General features: G+C 39.3%; 1 protein-coding gene across 2 annotated transcripts in view; it reads right to left on the bottom strand.

Annotated features, from left to right (window-relative positions):
* gba2 (glucosidase, beta (bile acid) 2) overlaps window positions 1-12,353 on the bottom strand; it is a 54,640-nt gene that overhangs the window by 7,763 nt on the left and 34,524 nt on the right. The window contains exons 9-12 of one of the 2 annotated variants that reach the window (XM_073064285.1): window positions 11,178-11,356; window positions 9,730-9,834; window positions 6,360-6,467; window positions 320-471 (exon numbers count right to left, since the gene is read on the bottom strand). In XM_073064285.1, coding sequence (XP_072920386.1) covers window positions 320-471; window positions 6,360-6,467; window positions 9,730-9,834; window positions 11,178-11,356 — 544 coding nt within the window. The remainder of the gene's footprint in view (window positions 1-319; window positions 472-6,359; window positions 6,468-9,729; window positions 9,835-11,177; window positions 11,357-12,353) is intronic. The other variant, XM_073064286.1, reaches the window with a different exon arrangement.

Below are 12,353 nucleotides of genomic sequence, written 5' to 3'. Positions count from 1 at the left end.
TAAATGCTATGTAAATAGTTGTTATACTGTATTGTTTAGGAATAATGACAAGAAAAAATAGTCTGTGCATGCTCAAACAATGAGTGCTGGATAGGGAACTTCTGGGTTTTCCTGATCCACGGTTGGCTGAATCCCTGCATGCGGAATCCGCAGATGAGAACCGACTAATTTACTGAGCTACAAGTGAGCACTGATATTAACACACAGATTTAGATACAAAAAAAGAGTCAAGTTTATTGAAGTCACTGATTCAGAAATTACAGAATGCTTCTTATATAAAATGCAACGTGTTATCACCTCATTTAAAGAAACTACATACCTGGCAGGCAGTCCACATGTCTTCAAGGTAAGTGCTGTCATTAGTTAGATAGTAGTCTCTATAAACTTGCAGAACAAATTTCAGGTTGAGATCTTTCCAGTCAGCTGTGTCATGAATCAAGTAAGCATTTACTCTTTCCCAGGGTTCATCATCTGTTCAAAAAAAAGATATTTTTAAACCAGAATTAAATTCACTCAGGTATACATGATTTTGAACATATACTTCTAAAAATAGAAATTTACAGGTAGCCAGTTTAGAAGGTGGTGGCTCCAACGTGAAAACAATAAACATATTAGCAAATGACTGAAACATCCAGGATGTAGTCAGGTGTGTAATCAGATGCAACTCCAAGGAATTAGAACTTCAAGTAAATCCATAGTTTACAAGGAACATTCTTCAGAGGTTTATATCCTTCAAATAATGCTCCCTTTTCTACATATCTGTCACTTTTTTCAAAAATTCTCCATCTTTGCAAACTACCTCCTAATCCCCAAACTCCCTTTCCTCTATACAATCTTTAAAGAGCCAAGGCATCCCAAATCTGCAACCATCTGCCCAGAAGTCACTCAATTAGATCTTCACCCTTACAACAGTACTAAGCAGCTGTTACCAAAGCCTAATCTGACCCAGAGTTAAACTTTGATCTCAAATCCACATTCTAATAGCCAGGAGGGCAGTAGGATATTGGTTCAAAAACTAGATGAGCACAAGCAGGAAAAACACAGCATTTTGAAAGAACAGAACAATGGACTGAAATGGAATGGAGACAATACAATGATGAATTAGTTGATCAGGACCTTGAACTTTATCAAAGCATAGCAGAGGTGTGGAATTAAACACATGTATCTGCCACATACACAATATGCTAAATAAATAGTCGCTTCCTGAGACAAATATAGTGTGTAACATTTGTATTTGGAGAATATTGACTAAAGAAACACAAAAGCAATATGCTGATTCGGAATATGACTGGGAGCTAAAAAATATATATAAACAACTTGCTTCCTCTGCATGTGTCAAACTGTTTCACGACTGTTTGGAAGTATAATTTCTTAAAGCAAATGTGGCAGAGAATTTACAGCAGTCATACAATAATGAACTGGAGAGCAACTTCTAGAGCCTACTTGAGTAGTTGCTAATTGCAGATTGCCAACATGCCAATTTCTGAACATTAGAAATCTTCTCCACAAGCTTGGCAATAGTAGTATCTCAATGACACATTCAAAATAGATTACTTAACTCCTCACTGATTCCTCATTGAATAGGCTAGAGGAACATTATGACCAATTTATTAAGGTTAATTAAATTTTTAAGTGGCACAATCTCTAGCACAACAAACTTGAAACCACTGGGATAAACCATTGCAGACTGAGTGACCTCATGGCTCAGCTCTTCCATGCAGTCCATAGTTTCCCAGTTGCTTGCCACTAATTCTCTACCTTCTTCTCTGACCTCTCTGTCACTCCTGCACAGTTCCAACAAGTCAATCTCCTTGGAAAAAGGAACAGCCCCTCATCCGTCTGGATATTGGTCTCAATACAGTGGATTTCAGTTAACTGAGATACATTTGGATGAGAAAATCTTGGCCTAATTAATCAGCTGTCCTAATTAGCCAAAGTTTTACGGAAATAGTTAAAAAGGTATAAAAACACGAACTAATTTTAACTGAGTAGCAAATTAGAACGCTACCAAAACACTACAGTTCTATAAAACTGCATTGGTTCCTAATAGTTATTGACGAAGGAATTTTATGAAGCAGTGTTCTTTTGATTGAATGTAAACGAACAAAATTAGCGCAGAGACATAGAACACAGTACAGACCCTTCGGCCCACAATGTAGTGCCAACCCTTAAACCCTGCCTCCCATATAACCCCCCCACCTTAAATTCCTCCATATACCTGTCTAGTAGTCTTTTAACATTAACTGCTTCTCCCCATACTGCCAGATGTGCTAGCATTTTCAGCATTCCTCCTTTGGTTTGGGGTTCAACAATAGCTCACATTTGCATTTCACTGCTTTACATACCTATTTTCACTCTCTCACACTTCCCTCATTAAAAGTAAAAATCCACAATTATCCTAACAATCCTGGCCTCATCATATTCCCTATCTAATCCATAACACCCACAACTTTCTGTGCAACTTGAATTCAGCCGAATCAGCATTTTCCTTTTTTATCAAAATACAAAAGCTCATTCCATTAGAACACTGAACAGTACAGGCCTTTCCACCAATGATGTTGTGCTGATCTTTTAACCTACTCCAAGATCAATGTACTGCTTCCCACCCACAAAGCTCTCTATTTTCCTTTCATCCATGTGCCTATCAGAGTCTCTTAAATGTTTCTAAAGTATCTGCCTCCACCTTCACCGCAGGCAGTGCATTCCATGCATCTGCCACTCTGTTTATTAATTAGATATTATTTCAGTATCACTCCAACATTAATTAGAACTTAATATTGCTGGAAATTTAAAGTGCAATATAATTTTGTTTCTAATATTGCAGCCTCATCTTTCATTCCTTTCATATGATTTTACACAAATTGAAATATTCTATTTCATACTTCCTAGTTTATATTATACCTTTTAATGCTAATCTGACAAAGAAAAGATTTGCTGGAACTACTCTTACACACTGATCCCCTGCAGAGCTTGTCATGCTCTGGCTGGCAGATGATGACAGCAAGTTGGCCCTTAAAACCCCACATTAAGCTTTGGGGGAGGGGTTAGTGGCTGCAAAATGTAACACAGAAAACATTGTTCTTTTGCTACTCACTATAAGGTATAAGCAAACAAACCTCCAATAAACCATAAAAGTAGGAGCTTCAAAGAGCCAACCAATTCCCTTCCACCACCACCCTCCTCTGTCTAGCAGAACTGGTCCTTTCCTCAACAATTTTTCCTTTGGCTTCTCCCACTTTCTACAAACTCAAGGAATGGCCACAGGCATTTGCATGGGCCCTAGCTATACCAGCCTTTTTGTTGGCTACGTAGAACAGTCTACGTTTGAAGCCTTCCCTGGTTATGCTCCACAACTCTTCCTCTGCTACACTGGCAACTGCACTGGCACTGCATCATGCACCCATGCTGAGCTCGTCAATTTTTATCAACTTTGCCTCTAACTTCCACCCTGCCCTTAAATTCACTTTGTCCATCTCTGACACCTCCTTCACCCTTTCTTGATCTCTGTTTCCATCTCTGGAGACAAACTGTCAACCAACATCTTTTAGAAACCCATTGATTCCCATGGTTATCTCGACTATACCTCTTCCCTTCCTATCTCCTGTAAAATTGCTATTCCCTTTTCTTAGTTTATCTCTTTTAAGCTTGTGATTATGCAACTGCAGCAGGAACATTAAAAGGCTTTTAGTTATAAACACAAGACATCACGGACATTTACACTACATGCTGCATCCGAAGGAAACAGCATTATGAAGCTATCAGACTCCTCAATACCCGAAGCCTGGACTGACACCTTGCCCTACTGTCCTGTTTATTATTTATTGTAATATCTGCACTGTTTTTGTGCACTTTATGCAGTCCAGTGTACGTTTGTAGTACAGCTTTCTCTGTGTTTTTTTTTTATTACGTAGTTCAGTCTAGTTTTTTGTACTGTGTCATGTAAACCATGGTCCTGAAAAACGTTGTCTCATTTTTACTATGCACTGTACCAGTAGTTATGGTCGAAATGACAATAAAAGTTCACTTGACTTGACTTGACTTGAAGAAAGTCTACAAATGCTGGGAATCCAAAGCAACACACACAAAATTCTGGAAGAACTCAGCAGGTCAGGCAGCATGTATGGAAATGAATAACCAGTTGACATTTCTGGCTGACAGGGAAGATGCCAGAATAAAAAGGTGAGGGGAGGGGAAGGAGGCTTGATAGAAGGTGAAAGGTGAAGTCAGGCGGGCGGCAATAGTCAAAGGCCGGAGAGGTATGTGGCGCATAGGAGAAAGGAAAGGGGGTGGGGTGAACCCGGGGGGGGGGGGGGGGGGAAAGAGAGTGATAAGCAGGTGAGAAGAGGTAAAGGTCGAAGTGGGAAATGGGGGGGGGGGGGGTGCGAGAATTTCATTTTACCAGAAGGAGAAATTGATATTCGTGCTATCAGGTTGGAGGCTTCCAAGATGGAATCTTATCATTGCACAAGAGGAGAATTGTAGTTAAAATGTTTGGCCACCAGGAAATTCCTCTTGCGGTGGATGGAGCAGAGGTGCTCAACAAAGCAGTCCCCCAATTTACTACAGTTCTCACCAATGTAGATGAGGTCACATTGGGCACAGTGGACAGAATAGATGATCCCAGCAGATTCACAGGTTAAGTATGGGAGCAAGTCTAAGGGCAGGTGTGGAAGTTAGGCCACTTGTAGGGATAAGTGGTAGGAGGGAGATTAGTGGGGAGGGACGAATAGACAAGGGAATTGTGGTTTGAGCAATCCCTGTGGAAAGCGGAGAGGTGGTGGGGGAAGGTAAAGATGCATTTAGTGTTGTAATCCCTTTGGAGATGTTGGAAGCTGTGGAGGATCACGTGTTGGATGCAGAGCCTCAGAGAGTGGTAGGCAAGTACAAGAGAGACTCTATCACTGTTAAGTGGCATGAAAATGTAATGAGGGTAGATGTTCAGTAAATGGAGGAAATTCTGGCAAGGGCAGCATCAATGGTGGAGGGAGGGAACCACCATTCTTTAAAAAAAAGGAGGATATCCTAGAACAGAAAGCTGCATCCTGGGAACAGATGTGGCAGAGGCAAAGGAACTGAGAAAAGGGAATAGCATTTTTACATGTGATAGGGTGGGAAAAGATAATCAAGGTAACCATGGGAACTAGTAGGCTTGTAAAAGATATCAGTTGACAGTTTGTTTCCAGAGATGGAGACAGAGAGATCGAGAAAGGGGAGGGAGGTGTCAGAAATGGACCAAGTGAATTTAAGGGTAGGGTGGAAGTTAGAGACAAAAGTTGATTAAATTGATAAGCTCAGCATTACTAGCACCACTGCAGTCATCAATGTCGTGGGAAAAGAGTTCAGGTGTATTACTGGTCAAGGCTTTGAACATGGACTGTTCTATTTAGCCAACAAAGAGGCAGTCATAGCTGGAGCCCTTGCAGGCGCACATGGCCACCCCTCCAGTTTGGAGAAAGTGGGAAGAGCCAAAGGAAAAATTGTTGAGGGTGAGGACTACTTCTGCCAGATGGAGGAGGGTGGTGGTGGAGGGGAATTGGTTGGTTCTTTAGTCAAAGGAGAGCCTCAAGACCTTCTTGATGGAGGATAGAAGTGTATAGGAATTGAACATCCAGGGTGAAAATTAAACGGTCTCGGGCCAGGGAACGGAAAAGTTACTGAGGGGATTGAGAGCATGTGAAGTGTTGCAGATATGGGTGGGAAGAGACTGAACCAAAGGGAATAGAATGGAATCAAGGTACAAGGACACCTGAATAGTTAAAGCTTTACTGTCATTGTTGAGGACAATAAGATTGCAGTGCTATTCCGTTCAGTGCAAAACTGCAAAATAGCAATTTAATTATTAAAAACACAATGACTAAATTTAAAATAACATCTGAGTTATTTAGAATGACATCTGAATGACTGTTACAACTAAGTTACAACTGAATTTAAAATAAAACTCTAAAATGAAAATAAACAGTGGCTGCCCTATTCAAGTGTTGCACATGTCTATGTTATAAAACACAATGACTAAATATAAAATGGCATCAAAAATTAAAGCTGAGATTTTTTTAAAAAATCAAGTATAGGTAACCAGAATTAGCAGTGGAACAAAGAAGCACTACATAAATATTTCAGAGATACCTTTTATCAGTACCTTGAAGGACACTTTATTTTCTTATTGGTACTAACATATTACTGAAAAGCAATGACAGGAGCTTACATGCAGATCTCCAGGTAGAGAAGTTATAGTTGTAAATTAAAGAACACTAGGAATTACAACTTTGCAAAAGACACAGATATTTTGATTACAAAAAAAAATAGCAATTGTAAAGTGGGAATAAATTTTTAAATTTACCACCAGAGGAACAAATTCTCACCTGGATCTCCTATATCGTGTGGGACTACATTTAGTGTATTCACCTTTGCTAATCTTCCATTCATTAGGTGTATCCGTTGCGTGCAATCCTCTTTCAATACAGCAGCAGCTACAAGTATAGTTGGTATAAAGCTTAATGTCTAACTGGAGACTCGACAAGCACATGCTTTTGTGCACATTACAATATATGTCACATGTTGGATACACACAATATCTTTTCAGATTCAATGTCATTTGTCAGATGATGAACAGATCTCACCTGCCTAATAATTGAGTTCTAGTTTCAATAATAAAGCTGTGTCATTAATGTGAACAAGAGCTCTTAAACATTTCTGTCTGCCTAAGCACTAATGAGACAAACTCAATAAGGTGCTGGCCCAAAAGCTTGATATTAAATTCTCCATAAAATCTTTCATTAATTAACTGAGTTATTTAATAAAGCCTTATGAAATTGTAATTACAGATGCATTAAAATATGGCATGGTTGCAGACATGTTAATAACAAAATGGGAACCTTCACATAAATATAGTACTAGCCAACATATAGATTAATCAGCATTTGTCAAGTCTGGCACGTGCCATTTTCAGCATAATTGAAACAAAGTGATGAATAAAGATTTGTTTTTAATTATACAATTGAAGTTAGCCATAAACTTCCAGCTTTTTTTAAAATGTCGGCAATCTAGCCAAAATGAGGCTTTTCTGACAATTCAGCGTTCTGGAGTAGAAAACTCGGTAATGAAATCTCCAACAATGTCCTAACTTTTAAAAAAAAGCAAATGACATGGTATTTAAATGTACAGTACTATATGTTAAATGGTACTTTTATGTTTTGGTATGCATTTGTAGCAAGGAAGATTCCATGCAAGACAAAAGTATTTGTGTTTGAACATTACATCTCTGAAAGATGTAAATGCTCAAAAAAAAATCTTAAGTGCTCAAGTTAAATGTTTTAAACTAGCATGAGCATGTAAAATAGCATCAGCATTTAATACCATCATTACCACAATCCTGATTGAGAAGTTGCAGAACCTGGGCCTCTGTACCTCCCTCTGCAATTAGATCCTCAGCTTCCTAACCGGAAGACCACAGTCTGTGCGGATTGGTGATAACATACACCCCTCACTGACAATCAACACTGGTGCACCTCAAGGGTGTGCACTTAGCCCACTGCACTACTCTCTATATACACATGACTGTGCTGCTAGGTATGGCTCAAGTACCATCTATAAATTTGCTGATGATACAACCATTGTTGGTAGAATCTCAAATGGTGACGAGAGGGCGTACAGGAGCGAGATATGCCAACTAGTGGAGTGGTGCTGCAGCAACAACCTGGCACTCAATGTCAGTAAAACGAAAGAGCTGATTGTGGACTTCAGGAAGGGTAAGATGAAGAAACACATACTAATACTCATAGAGGGATCAGGAGCAGAGAGAGTGAGCAGTTTCATGTTCCTGGGAGTCAAGATCTCTGATGACCTAACCTGTTCCCAACATATCGATGCAGTTATAAAGAAGGCAAGACAGCTGCTATACTTCATTAGCAGTTTGAAGAGATTTTGGAATGTCAGTTTTGGAACACTTAAAAACTTCTATAGTTGTACCTTTGAGAGCACTCTGACAGGCTGCATCACTGTGTGGTATGGGGGGTTGGGGGGGCTACTGCACAGGACTGAAAGAAGCTGCAGAGGGTTGTAAACTTAGTCGGCTCCATCTTGGGTACCAGCCTAAAAGTTCCCAGGACATCTTCAAGAAGCGGTGTTTCAGAAAGGCAGCATCCATTATTAAGGACCTGTAGTACCCAGGGCATTCCCTTTTCCCACTGTTGACATGTAGGAGGTACAGAAGCCTGAAGGCACACACTCAGCGATTCAGGAACAGCTTCTTTCCCTCTGCCATCTGATTCCTAAATGGATAGTGAACCCTTGGACACTATCTCACTTCACTTCTTTAATATATATTATTTCTGATTTTTGCACGATTTTCAATCTATTCAATATATGCATAGTGTAATTGATTTATTTATTACAGGCAGTCCCCGGGTTACGTACGAGTTCCATTCCTGAGTCTGTCTTTAAGTCGGATTTGTACGTAAGTCGGAACAAGTACATCCAGTATTATTTAGCGTCAGTTAGTCAAATGTTTGTCTTAGTATATAGTATATATTTTACCTTTTATGCATTTAAAACACTTAAGAAACATACGTATTCCAATAATTGAACCACTGCATTGCTTAGTAATAATTGTAGCTTTCATCGGGGCAGGGCATTTCACATGCTCTATTATTCTCACTTTATCTGTTATCCTTTAAAATTGTTTTGATCGTTGACCGACTGTAGCCTAACGCTTTTCCAATGATCGATGGCGGTTCACCTCTTTCCAAACGCTTTATTATTTCCACTTTATTTTCAATCGCGATCACTTCCTGTCAATGGAGCTGAAACACTGCGGGCAGCAGGTCCCGAACTGCGCCGGCTCCCGAGGTCCGCTGGGTCCTAAGGACCACAGCACTGATTCCTCGGGTGCTAAACTGCACCGCACTGAGACAGGTTAAATGGGACAAGTGGGGGCTGTGCTGGATTCGGGTAATTGATCCTACACAATATACCGCGTGGGAATTTAAACTGGAGGTGGCAGTGTTATTTTTTTACGAGGTCGAGTTGCGAGCTCGACATCAACCCGGCACGGATGGTACGGGAGTCACTGGATCAATAATCAATAATGGAACTGGTCTGTCACTAAATCAAACTTGGGAACCTCCGTTCTCTAGCCCAGTGCTGATCTGACTGTGCTACCAGCCAACTGGAACGGGGGGGGGGGGGGGGGAGAGGGGTCAGGGTGAATCTTACTAAGAAAAATTTAAGCCAAATACAAAGTTAAACACTCAACACAGTGACAACGGCAACGACTTAAAATGGCGGACGGCGTCGCAATCCGGCTTAAAATGGCAGACGGTGTTCTTCTTCCTCGGTTCGTAAGTACGAGTTGTCATAAGTCAGACGTTTGTAACTTGGGGACTGCCTGTATTATTATATTTTGTTTTTTTCTTCTATATTATTTATTGCATTGAACTGCTAAGTTAACAAATTTCACGATACATGCCGGTGATAATAAACCTGATTCAGATTCTGTTTCTAATAAATGCAAAGTACATCTTAGAATTAAAGGAACATAATGGTGCTTTTGATGGATTTCGATGGTTAGTAGAATGAAGTCGGTCATTTCCACAATAAACTTATTAGCAATTCTTTGATAAACTGTATTTGTATCATACTGTTAAGAAATTTTTGTAGATACTGGTCTAGTATTAAACAGTAACATGAAATTTGAATATTTAATTTCTGAAAGGAGGACAAAATATCACTTACCAATATCATATTGGAGACTAAGTTCGAGTTTAGGCCAAAGCATGATTAGTGCAAATGATGCATAAAAATGAACATCATATGTATTGTACATTCGATATTCTTGTCCTACAATGCAAACAATACATCTTACACTGTGGTATGAAATTCAATTCATGAATCTCTAATAGATAGTAGTAATTAATAATAGATTCTTCTGGGTAAGTACATTTCTATTTACAGCATTTTGTAAGATCACATTCTAAATTAAGAAATTCAAATTAAATTCCAAGCACAATGCATCCCACGAGAGGTTATTTTCAAGAGGTTGTACCTAAAAAAGGTGGCATCTATCATTAAGAAGCTTATAATCTGGACCATGCCCTCTTCTCATTGTCTGTTTTCTTCTCAACAGCAGTTTGTCTGTCATTTCTTTGTTCCACATTACTACCTTTCCAGCATCATTTTCCAGCAATCTGATGTCCACTCTGTCTCTTTTGTTCCTTATATATCTGAAAATACTTGTGGTATCTATATTATTGGTCAACTTACCTTCATGTTTTATCTTTTCTCTCCTTATTTCCTTCTTGGTTGTCTTCTGTTGGTTTTTAAAATCTTCCCGATCTATTAGCTTCCCACCTATATTGTAAGCCCTCTCTTTTGCTTTTATGCTGTCTATGACTTCTATTGTCAGCAAAGGTTGCCTAACCCTCCTGTTGGAATGCTGCTGTTTCTTTGGGATAAAATGATCCTGCATCTTCCAAATTGTTCCTAAAAACTCCTGCCATTGCTGCTCTACTGTCATCCCTACTGGGATTTCCTTATAATTCAATTTGGCCAGCTCCTCTCTCATATTACTCAAATTATCTTTACTCAACTGAAAATTTTTGCTTCTACCTCTCAAATTGCAGGGTGAATTCTATCATAATATGATCACTGTCTCTTAAGGGTTCCTTTACCTTGAGCTCCCTAATCAAACCTGATTTATTGAACAACAAATCCAGAATTGCCCTTTCCCTTGTGGGCTTGACCACAAGATGCTCTTAAAGGCCATCTTGTGGGTATTCTACAAATTCCTTTTCTTGGGATCCAGTGTTCCCAGTCTCCCTACATATTGAAGACCCCATGACCACTCTAACACTGTCTTCCTGAAATGCTTTTTCTATCTCTTATTAGAATTTATACCCTGGATCTTGGCTACTAGTTGGTGATTGTTGACCAGGCCTTTTTCCAGTATCACAAACAAGACTGATGTGTTCTAATGTTTGGTTAAAAATACACACTTCCCAGACTATTTAAAAAGTAAAACAAAACCAACATCATGTTAAGTTTAATATTGGAATTTATCTGGAATTCATCATGCTTGGATCAGCCTTAGACCTTTGAGTATAAAACACCTCATGCGGTGACGGACATCATACAAAAGCCTATTGCTGGCACACATACATAATGTACATCCACAATAGATATACCTTCCAAATATGCAAATCGCCCATATTCTTTCAGCACGTTGGGTAGAGGTGGAAATCCAGCCTTCTGACTACCACTTGTTATATTTAAATCATCAGGTACCTGTATCCAGATGGTCCCTCCATCAGACAAAAAATAGAGTTCATTGAACAGGGCTGATTTGTACCAGTCAGGTAATTGGCTGAAAAATTATTAAGAAAATGTGAAATTAGTTCTACATTTAAAAAAAATTAGTGTGTGTACAAATTTAACTTTGGTGATATCCATAAACATATGGCATATGTTTCTAAGTAGAAACAGTGATATTTCAAACTATTCCGAGAAGTGAGAAATTCAATATGAAAATGGGCAGAATAACTTTAGATGTACCTCCTCAGTACAATTTGTTATTAATATCTTGCAAATATTACTTTCAAAATTAAACTATATTACAAATACAAGATTTTATCCAGTTACTAGTAACCTGCTGTCATACAAACTGGTCACAGACCATAAGACACTGGAGCAGTATTAGGCCATTCAGCCCATTGAGTCTGCTCTGCCATTCCATCATGGCCATCCCGGATCCCATCAAGCGCTATACACTTGCCTTCTCACTTTATCCTTTGATACCCTGAATGATCAGGAATCTATTAACTTCCACTTTAAGTATACTCACGGACTTGGCCTCCACTGTAGTTTGTGGCAGAGCATTCCACAGATTCACTACTCTCTGGCCAAAAAAAATTCCTCCTTACCTCTGTTCTAAAAGGCTGCCCCTTAATTTTGAGGCTGTGCTCTCTAGATCTGAATGCCCCCACTATAGGAAACATTCTCTCCACATCCACCTTATCTAGTCTTTCAACATTCGGTAGATTTCAATGAGACCACCTCATCCCCCATATTCTTCTAAATTCCAGTGACTACAAGCTCAAAGCTGCAAAACGCTCCTCATATGTCAATCCCGACATTTTCAGAATCATCCTCGTGACCTCCTCTGGACTCCCTCCAATGATAATACATCCTGAGATGTGTGGGCCAGAACTGCTGACAATACCCCCAAGTGTGGACTGACTATTGTCTTATAAAGGCTCAGCATTATCTCTTTGCTTTTATATTTTATTCCCCTTGAAATAAATGCCAACATCACACTTGCCTTCTTTACCACAGATTCAACCTGCAAATTAACCTACTGGGAG

The sequence above is a fragment of the Hemitrygon akajei genome, chromosome 13 (genome assembly GCF_048418815.1).
Source record: "Hemitrygon akajei chromosome 13, sHemAka1.3, whole genome shotgun sequence".
NCBI lineage: Eukaryota > Metazoa > Chordata > Chondrichthyes > Myliobatiformes > Dasyatidae > Hemitrygon > Hemitrygon akajei.
The sequence above is the reverse complement of the archived record's forward strand: the minus strand, read 5'-3'. Positions and strand labels throughout refer to the sequence as shown.